At 62.9% G+C, this 20,661-nt stretch overlaps 1 protein-coding gene across 1 annotated transcript; it reads right to left on the minus strand.

Moving 5' to 3' along the window:
- Positions 1-671: 671 nt before the first annotated feature.
- ATP6V1B1 (ATPase H+ transporting V1 subunit B1) lies at positions 672-19,726 on the minus strand. Its single transcript, XM_065662793.1, is given in 16 exon segments — positions 672-1,031; positions 1,120-1,237; positions 1,239-1,250; positions 1,943-2,047; positions 2,202-2,255; positions 2,257-2,285; positions 2,826-2,976; positions 4,154-4,277; positions 5,468-5,565; positions 5,712-5,813; positions 6,195-6,334; positions 6,443-6,520; positions 8,199-8,292; positions 9,749-9,847; positions 10,942-10,997; positions 19,527-19,726. Coding segments are annotated over 16 exon segments (1,518 nt in total). The 5' UTR covers positions 19,618-19,726; the 3' UTR covers positions 672-864.
- Between the last annotated feature and the right edge of the window lie 935 nt (positions 19,727-20,661).

The raw sequence follows: 20,661 nt of genomic DNA on the forward strand, positions 1-20,661 counted from the left end.
TGGGACCCTAAGGAGCTGAACCCCTGCTTCAACCCCAAAGACTCGGGGTTCCCTTTGGGGGTCCAGGGGAGGGCAAGGGGGGGATCCTGCGCTCTGCTGTGCTATGGGGAGACCCCACTGCAGCCCTGATCCAGGCACCAGAGGGACGTGGAGCTGCTGGAGCCAGTCCAGAGGAGGCCATGGGGATGCTGCGAGGGCTGGAGCAGCTCTGCTCTGGAGCCAGGCTGAGAGAGCTGGGCTGGGGCAGCCTGGACAAGAGAAGGCTCCTGAAGGGGAGACCTGAGAGCAGCTCCAGTGCCTGAAGGGGCTGCAGGGAACCTGGAGAGGGGCTTGGGACAAGGGAGGCAGGGATGGGATGGGGAGTTTGGGCTTCCGGCTGGAAGAGGGGAGAGCTGGGTGGGATACAAAGGACTTCCTCACTGTGAGGATGCTGGGACATTGGAAGGGGTTGAATGGAGAAGCTGTGGCTGCCCCATCCCTGGCAGTGCTCAAGGCCAGGTTGGACACAGGGGCTTGGAGCAAGCTGCTCCAGTGGAAGGGGTCCCTGCCCGGGGCAGGGCTTGGGGCTGGATGAGCTTTAAGGTCCCTCCAACCCAAACCAAGCTGGGATTCTATGACCAGGAGCACCCAGGAACAGGGAGGAAATGGTCCCAATGGGAAGCACAAATGGGGCTGGTGAGCACACTGCTTTCATTAAGCAAGAGAAGAGGCTCCTCACCACATTGGGATGCCATTGCCAAGAACCCACCCTCCCGGTACCTAACCCCATCCGCAGCCCCACCACAGGGACCTTTGGCCGGTCCATGTGGGCTTTGGGTTACATGAGGCTGCTCCCCAGGGCTGGGATGGGGTGGGGGGGGGGGGTCACAGGGCCGTGGTGGCCAGGTCCTGCGCCGGTGCCTTGGTCTCCCGTGGGTAGTACTCGGCCAGGATGCTCTCGGGGATGCGCTTCAGCAGCTGCTTGGGGAAGATGCGCAGGAGCTGCCACCCGATGTCCAGGGACTCGAAGATGCTCCGGTTCTCATAGGGACCTGCATGGAGAAGGAGGCAAAGGAGATGGGGAGATGCCGGGGGTGCCCCCGCGGAGCCGAGCCCTGCCTGCGGCCCCTGGGGCCTCACCCTGGCTGATGAAGTGCTTCTCGAACTTGTGCAGGAACTCCAGGTAGAGCAGGTCGTCGGGAGACAGCGCTTCCTCGCCCACCACCGCCTTCATCGCCTGCACGTCCTTCCCGATGGCGGTAGCAGGCGTACTGCGGGGGGGACCGGCGTCAGGACCCCCGGGAGAGCCAACAGAGGGGCGAGGAGGGGGCACGGAATGGGGTGGGTTAAAGGGAGCTCAAAGCCCATCCAGCTCCAAGCCCTGCCCCGGGCAGGGGACCCCTTCCACTGGAGCAGCTTGCTCCAAGCCCCTGTGTCCAACCTGGCCTTGAGCACTGCCAGGGATGGGGCAGCCACAGCTTCTCCATTCAACCCCTTCCAATGTTCCAGCATCCTCACAGTGAAGAAGTCCTTTGTATCCCACCCAGCTCTCCCCTCTTCCAGCCGGAAGCCCAAACTCCCCATCCCATCCCTGCCTCCCTTGTCCCAAGCCCCTCTCCAGGTTCCCTGCAGCCCCTTCAGGCACTGGAGCTGCTCTCAGGTCTCCCCTTCAGGAGCCTTCTCTTCTCCAGGCTGCCCCAGCCCAGCTCTCTCAGCCTGGCTCCAGAGCAGAGCTGCTCCAGCCCTCGCAGCATCCCCATGGCCTCCTCCGGCCTCGCTCCAGCAGCTCCACGTCCCTCTTGTGCTGCTGCCCCAGAGCTGGACCCTCAACCTCCCCCCAGAGCTCCCCTTCAAGCCATGGGGGTGCCAAAAGCAAACGCTCGAAGGCACCAGGACCAAGAGCACCCAGATCCCAGCCGCGGGCAGGGCGACGCTGATCATCCCCCTCCTGCGCACCCCTTACCAGCTGGTTGGAGACATCGCCATGGTCCTTCCTGGTCATTCCCTCCCCAATGGCCGACTTCATCAGACGGGACAGGGAGGGCAGCACGTTGATGGGGGGGTAGATCTGCAGGGCGAGAGGACCCCAGCACATCCTCCTGCTGCTCCCCCATGCGGGCACGGGCTCCGCTGCCCCACTTTGGGCTCCCGATGCCCTCAGCACCCCCATCCGGTGCTCTTGGGTGATCCCCAGCCCCACACGAGCCAGGTTGGGAACGAACCTGCCTGTTGTGGAGCTGCCGGTCCACGTAGATCTGCCCCTCGGTGATGAAGCCCCGTCAGGTCGGGGATGGGGTGGGTGATGTCTGGGGGACGATGGAGGTGGGGGGGTGAGCCCCAAAACCGGGTCTGGCTGCGTGGCCAGGCATGGGGCACGGCCATGCCCCATGCTGGGGGTCACCGGAGCAGCGTGGCCATGGGGAATGGGCACTGGCCCGAGGCTGAGTAAGAGGCAGCTCCGCCATCCCCGGGCTGAGCACTGCCTGGTTTAGGCTTGCACACACCCATGGGCACCCCAAACCCGTGTCTGCACCCCCCAATGCATCCTTTAGCTGAACCCCAGCGCTCTGCTCCAGCTGGGACAGGAGGGATGATTTGGGGGGGAAATCATAGAATAGAACCATAGCACAGTTCGGGTTGGAAAGGACCCCAAGATCATCCAGCTCCAACCCCTGCCATGGGCAGGGACACCTCACACTAAACCATCCCACCCAAGGCTTCATCCAACCTGGCCTTGAACACCGCCAGGGACGGAGCACAAATAACCCTGAAGCATCCCAGTGAGCTTTGTCCTCCCGCTGGGTGCCCTCAGCTCCCCCAAGCCCCCCGCCGCGGGGGCCGCTGACCGTCGTTGGGCATGGTGAGGATGGGGATCTGGGTGATGGAGCCGCTCCTGCCCTCCACGCGCCCGGCCCGCTCGTAGATGGTGGCCAGGTCCGTGTACATGTAACCGGGAAAGCCGCGGCGGCCCGGAACCTCCTCCCGGGCGGCCGATACCTGCGGGATGCGGCCGGAGCGAGGGTTGAGGGGAGCACCACAGAGCATCCCCAGCCCCAGCACCACAAAGCACCCCGAGCATCCTCGGTACCCCGAGCACCCACAGCATCCCGGGCACTCCAAACACCCCAGGTATCCCAAGTACCCTGAGCACCCCGAGTATCCGTGGTACTCCAAGCACCACCAGCACCATGGGCACCCCATGTGCTCCATGTATCCTGGGCACCCTGAGTAACCCAAGCACCCCAAGTGCTCGCAGCACCCTGAGCACCCCAATGCCCCAAGTATCCTTACCCTGGGCACCCTGAGCACCCCAATTACCCCCAGCACCCTGGGCACCCCTAGCATCCCAAGCGCCCCAGGCATCCCTAGTACCCCAAGCATCCTAAGTGCCCCAAGTGCTTGCAGCACCCTGGATACCCCAAGGACCCTGGCAACCCTGAGCACCCCAAGCACCCTGAACACCACAAGTGCCCCAAGTATCCTGGGAGCCCCTGGCACCCCCAGCACCGTGGGCGCCTCAGCATCCCAAATGCCCCAATTCATGGAAACAGAATGATTTGGGTTGGAAGGGACCTTAAAGCTCATTCAGTTCTTCTGGCATCCCAAGCATCCTGGGTACCTCAGGCAACCTGGGCATCCAAGCACCCCAAGTACTCTGGGAACCCCAAAACACCCCAGACGCCCTGAGCATCCCAGGCATCCAAGCACCCCAAGTATCCTGGGCACGCCAAGCACCCACAGTACCGTGGGCACCCCAGGTACCTTGAGCACCCCAAGTACCCTGGGAGACCCAGGGGTCCTGGGTACCCGAAGCACCCCAAGCGCTTTGGCACCCCAAGTACCCTGGCAACCCCAAGCACCCCAAGCATCCCAAGTGCTCCAAGGATTCCAGGCACCCCAAGCCCCCCCAGCACCCTGGAAATGCCAGGCACCCTGAGCACCCCAAGTGTCCCAAGCACCCTGAGCATCGCAGGCATCCCAAAGGCCCCAAGTATCCCCAGCACCCCCGGAACCCCAGACACCCCAAGGACCATGGGACCCCCAGGGTTATTGGAGGCCCCAAGCATCCCAAGTGCCTCAAACACCCCGGGTACCCCGAGCACCCCGACAGGGCTGCCCTGACCCGCAGCCGCGCAGGGAGGACGCGGGTGGATGCCGGGGGGCAGGCACTGACCTCCCGCAGCGCCTCGGCGTAGGAGCTCATGTCCGTCAGGATCACCAGGACGTGCTTCTCGCACTGGTAGGCCAGGAACTCGGCGGTGGTGAGGGCCAGGCGGGGGGTGATGATCCGCTCGATGCTGCCGTGGGGCACGGTGAGAATCCCACATCCCAGCTCCCCCCTCCCGAGCCCCCTTGCAGCTCCCCCGGGCACCCATGGGTGCCTCCTGGGGTCCCTGAGGTGGGGACTGGGGGATGGCCCTGCCCGGGGCTCCCAGGGCTGCAGGATGGGACGGGGACCCACAAGGTGTGGGGCTGGGGGATGAGTCCCCTGCCCGTTCACTGCCAACGGGCCCAGGGGGTCCTTCAGTGAGGAGGACAATGATGATGGGGAGGATAAGGAGGAAGGAGGAAGAAGGAGGAAGAGAAGAAGAGGAGGAGGAGAAGGAGGAGGAAGGAAGAAGGAGGAAAGAAGAAGGAGGAAAGAAGGAGGAAGGAAGAAGGAGGAAGGAAGAAGGAGGAAGGAAGAAGGAGGAAGGAGGAAGGAAGAAGGAGGAAGGAAGAAGGAGGAAAGAAGAAGGAAGGAAGAAGGAGGAAGGAAGAAGGAGGAAAGAGAAGGAAGGAAGAAGGAGGAAGGAAGAAGGAGGAAAGAAGAAGGAGGAGGAGGAGGAGAAGAAGGAGGAAGGAAGAAGGAAGAAGGAGGAAGGAAGAAGGAAGAAGGAGGAAGGAAGAAGGAAGAAGGAAGAAGGAGGATGGAAGAAGGAGGAGGAGGAGAAGAAGGAGGAAGGAAGAAGGAAGAAGGAGGAAGGAAGGAGGAAAGAAGAAGAAAGAAGGAAGAAGGAAGAAGGAGGAAGGAAGAAGGAAGAAGGAGGAAGGAAGAAGGAGGAAGGAAGAAGGAAGAAGGAAGAAGGAGGAAGGAAGAAGGAGGAAGGAAGAAGGAAGAAGGAAGAAGGAGGAAGGAAGAAGGAGGAAAGAAGGAGGAAGGAAGAAGGAGGAAGGAAGAAGGAGGAAGGAAGAAGGAGGAAGGAAGAAGGAGGAAAGAAGAAGGAGGAGAAGAAGGAGGAAGGAAGAAGGAAGAAGGAGGAAAGAAGGAGGAAGGAAGAAGGAAGAAGGAGGAAGGAAGAAGGAGGAAGGAAGAAGGAGGAAGGAAGAAGGAGGAAGGAAGAAGGAGGAGAAGAAGGAGGAAGGAGGAAGGAAGAAGGAGGAAGGAAGAAGGAGGAAGGAAGGAGGAAGGAAGAAGGAGGAAGGAAGAAAGAGGAGGAGAAGGAGGAGAAGGAGGAGGAAGGAAGGAGGAGCAGAAGCAGGTGCTGGAGCCGCGGCACTGACTCACGTGGGGTCATTGGCCAGGTTGAGGAACAGGCACACGTTCTCCATGGAGCCGTTCTCCTCGAAGTCCGACTTGAAGAAGCGAGCCGTCTCCATGTTCACCTGCCCCAGCGGGGACCCGGGGTCAGCCGGAGCGGGGCTGGCTCCGGGCACGGGGAGCCGGAGGCGGGCAGGGATGAGGTGCTGCAGGGAGCGAGGCTGCCCACACACCCCATGCGGGCACTGGGGGCTGCCCTGCCCCAGCTCACCCCCATGGCCGCGAAGACGATGGCGAAGTTGTCCTCATGGAAATCCATCACGTCCTTGGACTTCTTGACCAGCCCGGCCTGGCGACAGATCTGTGCTGCGATCTGCAGGGCATGGGACAGCACATGGACCCCTCCGAGGGCCCACAGCACCCCCGGGACCAGGATCCGGCCCCCTGAGGGCAGGGGATGGAGATGGGAGGCACCCGTGGAGGAGTCCCAGGGTAGGCTTTGCTTTATCTCCTGCTGCGATGGGGAAACTGAGGCAGGGGGTAGCGATGCCCCGGCCCATCACACTGCATGGATGGGGGACCACAGCAGTGTGGGTCTGGCCCATCATGGTGAGCAGAGCTGAGCATGGAGCCAGAGCACAGCAGGGAGAGGAGGGATGCAGAAGAGTCTCCAACCCTCCCAAATGCTTCCTCTCCCATCCTCATCCTCATCTTCCGCCTCATACTGAGGGCTCAGCACCCCACAGGGACCAACCTCGTTGTGGGGGAGACCAGCAGCGGAGAAGATGGGGATCTTCTGCCCGCGGGCGATGCTGTTCATCACATCGATGGGCGAGATCCCGGTCTGGATCATCTCCTCGGGGTAGATGCGGCCGTGGGGGTTGATGGGCTGGCCTGGAGCAGCACAAGGAAATGAGGCACCCGCACCCAGGGCACCCCAATGGGGAGGGATTGGGCCCCCCATGGAGCTGGGTGCCCTCCCACAGCCCCCAGAGCCATCACCATTGATGTCCAGGAAGTCCTCAGCCATCACCGGGGGACCGCTGTCGATGGGTTTTGCAGAGCCATTGAAGACCCGACCTGCATGGAGAGAGCTGCCCATGGATGTGGGGCTCCCGTCCTGCTCCCATGGGTGACACCACAGCCCCTGGGGGAGGAAGATGCCAGCACACGCGGCCAAGTACGCAGAGACCCCCCACAAGCCACCCTCCATCACCTCCCCTTGGGTTCCACAGCTCCTGTACAGGTGGGGTGATACCAAGGACCCCCCCCCCCCCGCCCAGAAGCGGTGCTCAGGAGGGGTACAAGGCTCCCAGAGAGCTTCTGCATCCCTATTCCTGCTCAGCCACATCGACCGGCTCCGAGTCGTGCGATCGATGCCGATCACGCTGCATCCCCTCAGCATCCCACCCGCTGCCCCATGGGACCTTCTTCTGGTCCCCAGCGGAGCAGGAGCCATCGCCCTTGTCAGAGCAGATCAGGTTGATGCAGGGCTGGAGCACGCAGCATGAAAGGTCAGTGGCGCTGGTGCTCAGCGGCACGAAGAGACAAAGCTCTGGGGGACCCCAACCCAGCGTGGGGGCAAAAAGAAGGGGACCCCCCCCCTTGATATGGGGCAGGGAGGATCGGGATGGCTCCCATCCCGTCCTGGGCACTCACAGCCGGAGCCTGGACCGGGATAGGGAGGGATCCGCTTGCGAAAGGAGCCGGGGGGGGGGTCGGTGCCATGGTGCCGGGGAGCCTGGACCTGTCTGCGCATCACCGCACGCAGGCAGCCTGCCCTTTGCGTGCCCTTTGCAGCAGGGGGAAGGAGGCGGCAGGAGATGCCCACGGAGCGAGGCCGAGCGGCGGCCGGGTCCCTGCGCCGGGGACCGCAGCGACCGGAGCGACCCCTGCGAGCCCCGGCGCTGCTCCGGGGCTGAGGCGCCCTCTGAGGGGGCTGCGGGGGGGGGGGGGGGGGGGGCTCCAGCACCCGGCTCTGCCCAGGTGGGGGTCCCCATGGCGATGGGGGAACAGCCCCTTTTGTGCCTCTGCTTGCCCCTGCCTCGGGGCTCAGCGGGGATGGGGAGGACCGCAGCATCATGGAACGCTTTGGGTTGAAGGGAGCTTAAAGCTCCCCCAGCTCCAACCCCTGCCCCGGGCAGGGACCCCTTCCACTGGAGCAGCTTGCTCCAAGCCCCTGTGTCCAACCTGGCCTTGAGCACTGCCAGGGATGGGGCAGCCACAGCTTCAACCCATTCCCATGTCCCACCACCCTCATAGGGAAGAACTTCCCTGTATCCCATCCAGCTCTCCCCTCTTCCAGCCGGAAGCCCAAACTCCCCATCCCATCCCTGCCTCCCTTGTCCCAAGCCCCTCTCCAGGGTTCCTGCAGCGCCTTTAGGCACTGGAGCTGCTCTAAGGTCTCCCAAGAAGCTTCCTAAGGTGCTAACGGCACAACCATGGGCTAAAGCTCTCCTGCCCTCACCCAAAACCCTTCTCCCAGTCCAGCCCAAGCCATTCCTCCAGGGCTAACAGGGCAGAGAGCACCCATGGGGACATTTCCATCCCGTATGAAGGTGACCATCACCCTCTCACCACGCCGCATGTGACTCTCCATCCATCTCACTCACCGGATGGGACTGCAGAGCATCCCCAGGGATGCGCTCAGCCCCCCCACACTACTTGTGCTATGTCCCCCCAGTGTGGCTGTGCCTGGGGTCCCCCCCCCCGCCTCATGCACGGTGCCGTGCAGGGCTCAGCACCCCCCCATGCTCACCCAGCATGTCCTCGGACACCGGGGTCCGCAGGATGTCCCCGGTGAACTCGCAGGAGGTTTTCTTGGCATCGATTCCAGATGTTCCCTCAAACACCTGCGGAGACCCCGGGGGCAGGAGCCCGGCGGGGGGCAATTACAGGGGATTAGAGCGCAGGGCATGGGGGGGGGGCTCCATCCATCGGGATGGGACGGGATCCGCTCACCCGAAAACCCATCGGGAAGAGGTGAGAAAAGAGCGGGGAGCCCCTGGGGTTAAGAAAACCCCCTTCTGAGGGGCTCTGGCTCCTGGGTGGGGGGAGCAGGGGAAGGGGGGGGACCACGCTCAATGCATCGAGCCCAGGGGCCTCGGCCCTGGTGCATTAACCCAGAGCGGTTTGATCCGTATAATATTGGACACCATTTATGTGAATTAACCTCCAGATCGCTGCTTTAATTAGAGCTGTGCTGCTCCCGGGATAAAGGGCAGCTTGGGAATGCCGGGAGCATCCCAGGAATGTCGGAGGCACGAGGGCAGGTGGTGGGCGCAGCACTGAGATGGGTGCAGGTACCTCCAGGTCACCCCCCAGTGAAGCTGCTGCTGCAAAAAGCACCTTTTTTCCCCCTTTTATTCCTTTCCCCCCCACCTTTTACCCCTTTTATCCCTATTTTTCCCCTCCCGAGGCTGATTCCCTAATAGGATTAAGAGGGCTCTGCAGAGTGGCATTAGAGGAGCAAGGTTTGGTGCTCACTAACCACGTTGGCCATGCAGACACCACGATGGGTGGCTGATGAAGGGACATCCAGGCAGGAGAGGACTTGGATAATGGTTCTCTGCCTGGATAATGGTTCTCTCCATGCTCCTGGATAACGGAGCACGACAGCCCCAGACCAGCCCTAGTGAACCCCCGCTGCTGGGCTGCTCCAGTTTGGGGTACCCCAGGTGCCCACCCTGGTCCTGTCCCCATAGAGTGCTGGGGGGCTGGGAGTGGTGCTGATGGCAGGAGGGCCTGGAGTTTTCCTGCTGGGATGGAGCAGGAGGCAGCCTCGGGAGTTCCTAAGGAGGGATCTGGGGTCCCAAGGAGGTGGCAGCATCAGCCGGATGGGCTCTTCCCGTTGGGGATACTGGGTGGGCAGCTTGGGTGATGGATGGGGACCAGCAGGATGGGAGGACAGCAGGATGGGGACCAGCAGGATGGGGACCAGCACAATGGGGTCATGCCCGCACCTGCTCCCTTCATCCTGCTGATGCTGTGCAGATGTCACCGTTTGGATTTGGTACCCAGATGCTCCTGCTCGGAGCAGGCACCAGCTCCATCCCCACCGGTGCCACACCACCAGCCCCCGCACCCCTCCCGATGGGCCATGAACCAGCCAGGAATCACACTGCTTATCCCAGGACACAGCCTGGAATAGCTGGGACCAGGGTCCTGCCAGCAGCAGGAGCCACCGCTGGAGGGGGACAGAGCCCCAGGACAGAGCCCAGGACTCGCAGTGCCCTATGTCCGCATCCCACCTCGTCCCCATCCCACCCCGTCTCCTGTCCCATCACGTCCCCATCACCCTCAACTCACCTGAACGATGGCTTTGGAGCCCATCACCTCCAGGACCTGCCCGCTGCGGCTGGTGCCATTGGGCAGCACGAAGTTCACAATCTCGGCATACTGGGCGAACTGGAGGGACATGGGCAGGGTGAGGTGAAGGGGGGGGGGCTTTACTTCTCCCCCCCCTACCCCCCAGACCACCCCTTGCAGCCGCTGCCCACCCGGGCAGGAGGAGGCAGCGAGGGGAGGACGCTGCCTGTGCCGTGCCTCAGTTTCCCCATCACTGTGGGTGCTCCCCTTGCCCCAAGGGTGCTCACCAGGGCCTGAGCACTCACAAGTTCAACCCCTTTCCCCCCCCCTAGAAGCGCACAGACCCATCGCACTGTCACCACCATCGGCCACAGGGCACCCAGCACCCATGGGTACCAGGGGTACCGACTGATCCCCCCAGTCCCAACCCAGCCGGGACCCCTGGGGTGGATGCAGGGGACCTCTCTGCAGCCCCTTGGCCCTGGGGATAGCATCCATGAGCCAGCCCTGTGCTGTTTTCTGTCTCCATCTCCTCCTCCTCGATCCCGGCCTCCGGAGCTGGCTCGGGCCCTGTGAACTCTGGACTTTAATTCCTCTCTAAAGACCCTTCCATAAAGGACAAGGGAGGGAAGGAAACCCCCTCCAGGGCCCGGCTCTTCCATGGAGCTGACGCTCGCCCTGAAAGGGGCCCTAGAAACAGCCCCGAGGCAACGCAGCCCCTCGAGGGTCCCGCTGGGTGCCCAGAGCCCACCCAAGTGAGCCCACTCGGTCCGGCAGCAGGGACAGGAGGGTGACACCGAGGTGACACCAAAGTGACACCCGGTGCTGGGGGCATGGGATGGGATGGGGACCAGGGTCAATGATGGGGCTGGAGATAGGGCAGGAGCTTGGACAGGAGCATAGGGATCAGGGGCTGGAGCTTGGATAGAGGCACAGGGGACAAGGGACAGGGGCTGGAGCTGGGGCAGGGACACAGCCCGGCGGGTGCCATGGCCACCCATGCTCTCACACGTCCCCAGGCCTGTGCAATGCAAGCACAAACACCTGCACAGCCCCACGTGTGTCCAAGCTGCTGCGTGCCCATGGGAGGGAGCTCAGAGCTGGATGAGACCCCAAGGGGACAGGGCACAGGCTGGAGCCGGGACCAGAACAAGGGGTCCCCCCCCATCACCCTCCTGCAGGCAGGGTCCTACCTTCACATTGTCCAGCACCACCAAGGGCCCGTTGACACCACAAACGGTCTTGTAGGCTGAGGGGAAAGGACACAGTGTGGGGCCAGGGGTGCTCCCACCATCGCCACCCCCAGTTGTTGGGTGCTGGGGCAGGATCCATCCCCCCCCCAGCACCATCCACTGCTGCTGTCATAGAACCATGGCATGGTTGGAAGGGAGCTTAAAGCTCTGCCAGCTCCAACCCCTGCCCCGCGCAGGGACCCCTTCCACTGGAGCAGCTTGCTCCAAGCCCCTGTGTCCAACCTGGCCTTGAGCACTGCCAGGGATGGGGCAGCCACAGCTTCTCTGGGCACCCTGTGCCAGCGCCTCAGCACCCTCACAGGGAAGAGCTTGTGCCTGACATCTCCAGGGCTGCTCCATCCGGCCTCCCCCAGCCTGGGTTTGTGCTGGGGATGCCCGTACCCAGGGGCAGAACCTTGCCCTTGGCCTTGATGCACCCATGAGCTTCACACAGCCCCATCTCTCAAGCTCATTTGCCAATCAGCCTTCTCTCTGGTACCCAGTTATTCCCAGTTCCTGCTGGTCCCCATTCAGCAGCCTGGAGCTCTCTCTGCTGCCTTTTGTCTCCTTTATACCCAAAGTGTCCATTCCCCTTCCACTTCCCCTCCAGCTCTGTCATAAACGGGGTTTTGTTGGGCTCTTTTCTTCTCTCCCTGCGTCTCCTCTGAGCTCCAGCTCTTGGGCAGCCACCCACATGGGATATTGTTCCATGGCCATGGGGATTGGCCCTTGTCCCCGAGCACAGTGATGTGCAGGCCAGCCCTGACGGCTGACAGATCCCTCGGGATCTTCCCGGCTTTCCTTCTGGTGCACTGGGCTCTCTCATCCCATTGAGGGCATCCGACCCTCTGGCAGCACTCTTTGGTGCTGTATGGCTGTGGCACTGGATCATCCCTTCCGTCCATCCCTCCCGTTCATCTGTCTATCCATCCTTCCATCCTTCCCTCCTACCCATCCATCCATCCACGGACGGGAGGGGGAGGCAGGCAAGGCCGGTGCCAGTACTGGTACCAGAGCCACCGTGGCCGCTTGTGTGGTTCCAACACCCTCATCTCTGTGGTTAAATCGGTTCTATTGTGATAGAGAAGGAGATCACAACAGTGAGCCCAAGAGAGAGCCACCAGAGAGGCTCAGGGCTGGGGGGACCAAGGAGGAGGAGAAAAAGGAAGAGAAAGGAGAGGAGGAGGAGGGAAGAAGGGGAGGAGGAGGAAGAGGAGAAGAAGAAGAAGGAGAAGGAGGAGAAGGAGAAGGAGAAGGAGGAGGAGGAGGAGAAGAAGAAGGAAAGGAGGAGGAGGAGGAGAAGAAGAAGAAGAAGGAGAAGGAGGAGAAGAAGAAGGAGAAGGAGGAGAAGGAGAAGGAGGAGGAGGAGAAGGAGGAGAAGAAGGAGGAGAAGGAGAAGGAGGAGGAGGAGGAGGAGAAGAAGGAAAGGAGGAGGAGGAGAAGAAGAAGGAAAGGAGGAGGAGGAGAAGAAGAAGAAGAAGGAGAAGGAGGAGAAGGAGGAGAAGGAGAAGGAGGAGGAGGAGGAGAAGAAGAAGAAGAAGGAGAAGGAGGAGGAGGAGAAGAAGAAGAAGAAGGAGAAGGAGGAGAAGGAGAAGGAGGAGAAGGAGGAGAAGGAGAAGGAGGAGAAGGAGAAGGAGGAGGAGGAGGAGAAGAAGAAGAAGGAGAAGGAGGAGGAGGAGAAGAAGAAGGAGGAGGAGGAGGAGGAGAAGAAGAAGAAGGAGGAAGAAGAGGAGGAGGAGGGCTGGGTCTGGGGGGGGAGCCCCTGCCACCGGAAAGCGCTAATTCCGCTAATGAAGCCGCTGAGCTGCGCTGCCCCGGCAGGGGCGGGCGGGGGATGGAGCATCGGGGTGGGTGGGCTGCGGTGGCCGCTCATGGCGGGGGGCACGGCCGGGAGCGGGGATGGGGCGGGGGGAGAAGCGGGGGCGCAGGGGGCAGAGCAAAGGAGAAGGCTTTCACCGTGGCCTTTCCACACCCCCAGCCCCAACTTCACAGCTCCTGTCACTTGCAATCTCCGTTAGCGCTGGCGCTCACGCCCCGGTAACCGCCGCCGCGGCCCCGGTGACAAAGGGGACCCGACCCAGCTACACCCGCCGCTAATTGCTCCCAGTCAGCGCCGGCGGCCGTCACCGCGCCACACGCCTTAGGGCTCTGCTCCAAAGTGCGCCCGGAGCCCCGTTTGCCGCAGGGAGCGGAGGGACGGGCGCCCGGCCCCGTCCTCCTCCGGCTCCAAGCGCGGTGGCAAGGACCCGAGGGAATCGCCCCCCCCGGCGAGGGGGTGGAGGATGGTCTGGGGGGAATCCGGCCGGCAGAGGGGTGCTCTCACCCGCGCAGGGGTGGGCAGCTTGGCCTCTAGGGCTGGGTGAGCAGGGAGGGATGCTCGTCCCCATGCACTGACCGAGGGGCTTTGCACGGTCTCTATCCCCACTTACAGACCCCTATCCCGAGTCACAGACCCCTATCCCCAATTACAGACCCCTATTTCAAACTACAGACCCCTATCCGGAGTCACAGACCCCTATCCCCAATTACAGACCCCTATCCCAAACTACAGACCCCTATCCCAAACTACAGACCCCTATCCCCAATTACAGACCCCTATCCCAAACTACAGACCCCTATCCCCAATTACAGACCCCTATCGCAAACTACAGACCCCTATCCCCAATTACGGACCCCTATTTCAAACTACAGACCCCTATCCAGAGTCACAGACCCCTATCCCAAACTACAGACCCCTATCCCCAATTACAGACCCCTATTTCAAACTACAGACCCCTATCCCCAATTACAGACCCCTATCCCAAACTACAGACCCCTATCCCCAATTACAGACCCCTATCGCAAACTACAGACCCCTATCCCCAATTACGGACCCCTATTTCAAACTACAGACCCCTATCCGGAGTCACAGACCCCTATCCCCAATTACAGACCCCTATCCCAAACTACAGACCCCTATCCCAAACTACAGACCCCTATCCCCAATTACAGACCCCTATCGCAAACTACAGACCCCTATCCCCAATTACGGACCCCTATTTCAAACTACAGACCCCTATCCAGAGTCACAGACCCCTATCCCAAACTACAGACCCCTATCCCCAATTACAGACCCCTATTTCAAACTACAGACCCCTATCCCCAATTACAGACCCCTATCCCAAACTACAGACCCCTATCCCCAATTACGGACCCCTATTTCAAACTACAGACCCCTATCCCGAGTCACAGACCCCTATCCCAAACTACAGACCAGGGGGCTGCATACAACCGTCAGTACCTCCAACCCCTCTCCCACCATCAGCCCCACACGCGTGCTGAAGCCCATGGGGTGGGCAGAAGGGGCACGGAGCTGCAGCAAAGACAAGGAATGGGACTGATAAAAACCCCGTAACCGCCCAAAATCCTCTGGTCCAGAGCAAGGACAGGGATGAGGAGGTGTCCCAGCAGGTCCAGAGCCACCCTGGGGCACCAGGATGGGTCTCTGGTGACCTTCAGACACCTGCATGGAGCAGGGGTCCCACTTGCACCCATGGGGTAGAGCAGCCATGGGATGCTCTGCATGCCCCCCACATCCCCGTTGGATGCCGCTCACCAAGTGCCAAGCTTACAACCCCCCTCCCGCACCAGGCTGACGCTCGAGGTGCCACCCAATGGATGCAACCCCTTGGAGCTCCAACCCTCAACCCTTCTCCCTCCCAGCACCATCCATCGGGATGCACCCAAGAGCCGGGCGGCCTCATCCTGCCCCGGCCATTGAGCGCAGCAGCCCCGGCGCTGCCCTGGCACTTTTCCGACAGTCCCTAAGTGACCGCGTTCCCCCTCCCCAACCTGCCCATTGTGCCGTGGGTCACTTTGTGCCGCGCTGTCAAACCCACGGCCTGCCCCATAGCGGCAGAGCCGGTGAAAAGCCCGGCGGGGGGTCACACTCTATGCCACTAATTAGGGCCCGGCGGCCGAGGGTTCCCATACACACCTGCACGTCACGGGAGGGGAGGCAAAGAAAGGCAGGAGCAGCCAAGCGTGAAGGCAACGAGCGAGGAAGAAAGAGCCCCCCCCCCCCCCAAAACGCATCATTTGTGGGGCTGGCGCTGGTCTATGGGCCGCAGACAAAACAGGGCTGGTGGGGGAAGGAGCGCGGCCGGGATGCTGAGACGGGCGATGGAGGCACCAGATGGGTTAAGGGAAGAGTGGCCCCAGGAGGGAAGTGATGAAGAAGTGATGGAGAGGGGAGGTGTGGGGCCTGGGGAGTGAGGCATGGTGTGGGGCAGAGCATTCGCCCCATAGAGAGGGGTGGGGATGATGCCATGGGGATGGGAGGATTCCCAGCCTGGGATGGATAATGGGCACAACCCAGCCGGCCAGCAGTGGGATACGGACATGCAACGGCTGCGGCCCCAAGAGCCCATGAGCCCCACGAACCCACAGCAGCCACCATCTCCTCTAACCAGGACAAGGACACCAGGCCAGCTCTGCTTCCCAGGGGTCTGGAGGGAACTGGGAGCCTCTTCTCCGGGTTATCCATGATTGGCAGTGCTGGGATGCTGCAGCGGCAGTGCCGGGGAGTGAGCGAGGTGCTGGTGAGGTGGGAAAAGAGCCACGGGAGCAGCAAGTCCACGTCTCTATTGCCAGCATCCTGGCTCTCCATCACCAGCAACCCACGTCTCCATCACCAGCAACCCACGTCTCCATCACCAGCAACCCACATCTCCATCACCAGCAACCCACGTCTCCATCACCAGCAACCCACGTCTCCATCACCAGCAACCCACGTCTCCATCCCCAGCAACCCACATCTCCATCACCAGCAACCCACATCTCCATCACCAGCAACCCACATCTCCACCACCAGCAACCCACATCTCCATCACCAGCAACCCACGTCTCCACCACCAGCAACCCACATCTCCATCACCCCACGTCTCCACCACCAGCAACCCACATCTCCATCACCAACAACCCACATCTCCATCACCAACAACCCACGTCTCCATCACCAGCAACCCACGTCTCCATCACCAACAACCCACGTCTCCATCACCAACAACCCACGTCTCCATCACCAGCAACCCACGTCTCCATCACCAGCAACCCACGTCTCCATCACCAACAACCCACGTCTCCATCACCAGCAACCCACGTCTCCATCACCAACAACCCACGTCTCCATCACCAACAACCCACGTCTCCATCACCAACAACCCACGTCTCCACCACCAGCAACCCACGTCTCCATCACCAGCAACCCACGTCTCCATCACCAACAACCCACGTCTCCATCACCAGCAACCCACGTCTCCATCACCAGCAACCCACGTCTCCATCACCAACAACCCACGTCTCCATCACCAGCAACCCATGTCTCCATCACCAGCAACCCACATCTCCATCACCAACAACCCACGTCTCCATCACCAGCAACCCACGTCTCCATCACCAGCAACCCACGTCTCCATCACCAGCAGCCCCCCCAAGCCCCACTACCCCCTCATTCCCCCTCAATCATCCCATGGCTCCTATGTGGAGCCTGGAAGGACCTGGGCTGAGGGCACAGCCTCCCGAGCTCAGCACCCAGCCCCTGCCCAGCACAGCCCCAAGCAGGGACGTGTCAGGGTGCCCAGGGCTTGGGGATCTCCCTGATTCCTCCTCTCCTGCTTTCCACGTCCCCAGCGGGCAAGGTCACATCCCAAACCCCACCAGACACAGCTCCCGAAGGCACCACCCCCGGCCTGGGGCTGGCATCATGCCCAGACCCAGTGCAGAGTCCTGGCAGGAGATGAGCATCACGGATAACAGGGCTGGTTGGGACACGGCAGAGGAGAAGCCAAGAACTGTTCCACCAAACTGCCCTTATCAGGCTGTGACTGCACAGCACAGCCTTTGTGCCACTGGGCTGCTGCCTACGACCTCCTGTTTCATCCTTTCACCCATCCATCCACCCATGCACTCATCCATCCCTCCCTCCATCCACTCATCCCCCCATCATCCCTCCATCCACCCATCCATCCATCCACTCATCCACCCATCCATCCATCCACCCATCCTTTCTTCCCTCCCTCCCTCCATCCATCCCTTCACTCATCCACCCATCCCTCCATCCACTCATCCATCCAGCCATCCACCCATCAATCCCTCCATCCATCCCTGCATCCACCCATCCATCCCTCCATCCATCATTCATCCATCCATCCATCCCTTCACTCATCCACCCATCCCTCCATCCCTCCATCCACTCATCCCTCCATCCATCCTTCCATCCATCATTCATCCATCCTCCCCTTGCCCCCAAGTTGCTCCCAGGCTGTAGTTACTGAGTTTAAAGCATTCCGCAGAGCAGGCCGTGGGGCAGGCCATGGGGCAGGCTGTGGGGCAGGCCATGGGGCAGGCCATGGGGCAGGCTGTGGGGCAGGCCATGGGGCAGGCCATGGGGCAGGCCGTGGGGCACTTCATGTGCCAGCAGCCCCGAGCCCCTGTGCGGGCAGCGGCACTGCTCGCTGGGATGTTTCCCATGCAGCTGGGTCAAGCCAGAGGCCAGGAGGTGGGAAGCGCTTCTTGCACTCGCTGTGCCAACGGGTCCGCTGGGAAGCGGCTGCGGATCCCGGTCCTGCCTCCTGGGAGAGCGCTGCTGCTCCTGCCCCTGCCCCTGCCCCTGCCCCTGCCCCTGCCCCTGCCCCTGCGCCTGCTCCTGCTCCTACTCCTGCCCCTGCTCCTGCCCCTGCGCCTGCTCCTGCCCATGCTCCTGCTCCTGCTCCTGCTCCTGCTCCTGCTCCTGCCCCTGCCCCTGCCCCTGCTCCTGCTCCTGCTCCTGCTCCTGCTCCTGCCCCTGCTCCTGCTCTTGCCCCTGCTCCTGCCCCTGCTCCTGCTCTTGCCCCTGCTCCTGCCCCTGCTCCTGCCCCTGCTCCTGCCCCTGCTCCTTCTCCTGCCCCTGCCCCTGCTCCTGCCCCTGCTCCTGCCCCTGCTCCTGCTCCTGCCCCTGCCCCTGCCCCTGCCCCTGCTCCTGCTCCTGCCCCTGCCCCTGCCCCTGCTCCTGCCCCTGCTCCTGCTCCTGCTCCTGCCCCTGCCCCTGCTCCTGCTCCTGCCCCTGCCCCTGCTCCTGCCCCTGCCCCTGCCCCTGCCCCTGCTCCTGCCCCTGCCCCTGCTCCTGCTCCTGCCCCTGCTCCTGCTCCTGCCCCTGCCCCTGCTCCTGCCCCTGCCCCTGCCCCTGCTCCTGCTCCTGCCCCTGCCCCTGCCCCTGCTCCTGCTCCTTCTCCTGCCCCTGCCCCTGCTCCTGCCCCTGCCCCTGCTCCTTCTCCTGCCCCTGCCCCTGCTCCTGCCCCTGCCCCTGCCCCTGCTCCTGCTCCTGCCCCTGCCCCTGCCCCTGCTCCTGCTCCTGCCCCTGCCCCTGCCCCTGCCCCTGCTCCTGCCCCTGCCCCTGCCCCTGCTCCTGCCCCTGCTCCTGCCCCTGCCCCTGCTCCTGCCCCTGCCCCTGCTGCCCCTTCCCCTTCCTGCCCTGCCTGCCCTGCTCACCCCCTGCTGCCCACGGATCCGGGCGCTGGGCTGTGGTGAGGACCGTGTGGCTGCTGCTGCGCCCAGTGCCAGGCAGGGACCCTGTGCTGGGACCCCACACTGCTGGGCCCCTCTGCTGCCAGGAGCCCATACTGGGACCCCACTCTGGGACCCCATGCTGGGACCCCGCCATCCACTCTCCATCCACCCACCCACCCCACACTGGGACCCCACGGAAGCTGCCATAACCCATCGTCACCCATGGGTGCTGCCTGGCACCCGACGCGCACCCCAGCCCTGGCCCCGCGCCCTGCCAAGGGAAGGAGTCACCCATGGGTGCCTCCCCGCTGCCGGCAGCCACGGCGGGGGCCGGGCAGAGCCGGCTGAGCTCCGGGCGGCGCCGGTTCAGGCCGAGGGAGGGGACGGCGAACAGGGAAGGTCACAGGGAGCGTCCTTGGCGGCTGGGGGGGGGCCGGGATGGGCAGAGCTGCCAGCACCCATGGGTGCTGCCCAGGGAGACCCCCACAGCGCCTGGGCCGGGGTACGGGCACGGGGAGGTCCCGGTAATGCCACATTCCATAAGTGGCTCCCCACCGGGTCCCCCATCCCCATTGGAAGCAGCACAAGGGGGGTCCCCCAGCTCCCCACATGGACGATGACCCCCAGGACAGACCCCAGGACACCCCGGCGGGACCCATGGCACCACCACATCGCTCTGGAGTCCACACTGGGGTCGTGGCGTCCCGGAGCTCCAACAAGGGGGGTTTGCGTGTGTCCCCCATGCCAAGGGGGTCACTATGGGCTCCATCACCCCAAGCGGCACCCATAGCACCCACAGCCCTTGGGGGGGGGGGGGGGCAGCGATTCCCTCCCCACCTTCCCCAGCCCCAAGCGGGGGGGGGGGGGGGGTGACAGCCCCACAACAGCCCCCATCACCCCCCCTGTGCACCCTCCAAGCATCCCCCCCCCCACTGCCAAATGGGGGTCCCCAGGGCTCCGAGCCCACCCGCCCGGCGCCGCCCCCGGAGCACCCACGGGGACCGCAGCTGGGGGGCACTCACTGAGCCGGGGGCTGCGGCTGTAGTCGCGGGTGACGGCCAGAGCGTGCTCGCGGGCTGCGGGCACCGGCGCCCGGGGGGTGGCCGTGGCCATGGCCGTGGTCCCGGTGCGGGTCCCGGTGCGGGTCCCGGGGCCGGGATTTGTACCCCTCGGCCCGGGCGCAGCCGGTCCCGGCCCGTTGGTGCGGCTCCGCCCGCGGCCCCGGCCCCCGTGTTGGCTGTAAACAGAGGGAGGGAGCGGCCGGAGCGGCCCAGCCCCACAGCGGGGCTGAGGGGGGGGGGATAAGGGTAGGAGCTGGGATAGGGATGGGCGCATGGATAGGAATGGGGTAAAGACAGGGGTAGGGATGGGGATAGAGATAGGTGTGGGGGTAGGCATTGGGATAGGGATAGAGATAGGAACTGGGGTAGGAATAGGTGTGGGGATAGGGATAGGGACTAGGACTGGGGCAAGGATAGGTATGGGGATAGGCATTTGCATAGGGATAGGGATAGGGCAGGGATGGGGATGGGGATAGGGATAAGCATACAGATAGGGATGAAATAGGTGTGGGGGTGGGGACAGAAGTAGGGAAAGGGATTGCGATAGGGATAGGAGTTGGGGTAGGAATAGCTGTGGGGATAGGGACACGGATAAGGATAGGGATTGGGATGGGCAGGATAGGTATGGGGATAGGCATATGCATAGGGATAGGGGTAGGGATGGGGATAAGCATAGGGATAGGGACAGAAATAGGTGTGGGGTGGGGATAGAAGTTGGGATAGGGAAAGGAATAGGGATGCGGATAGGCATAGGCATAGGGATGGGGATACAGATGGAGATGGGAATAGGGATGGGGATGTGGTCAGAGATGGGGATACAGATGTATGGGGATGGGGATAGGGTGGGGATACAGATGGGGCAGGGGTGGATGGGACTGGGGAAGGGACAAGACTGGGGCTGGTGTGGGGCCAGGATTGGGGCAAAGGCAGAGTTTGGGGCTGCATTAGGGGCAGGGAAGGGGGCAGTTTGGGGCCGGGACTGGGGTACGGGTGGGGGTGAGGGGTCTGCACCCCCCAAGCCCCCCTCAGGCTGTGGGTGCCCGTGGGGAGCTCACATCGGGGTGATGGGTGGTGGGACAGAGGGGCCTGTGCATGG

This window comes from Lathamus discolor, chromosome 1, assembly GCF_037157495.1.
Source record: "Lathamus discolor isolate bLatDis1 chromosome 1, bLatDis1.hap1, whole genome shotgun sequence".
Taxonomy (NCBI): domain Eukaryota; kingdom Metazoa; phylum Chordata; class Aves; order Psittaciformes; family Psittacidae; genus Lathamus; species Lathamus discolor.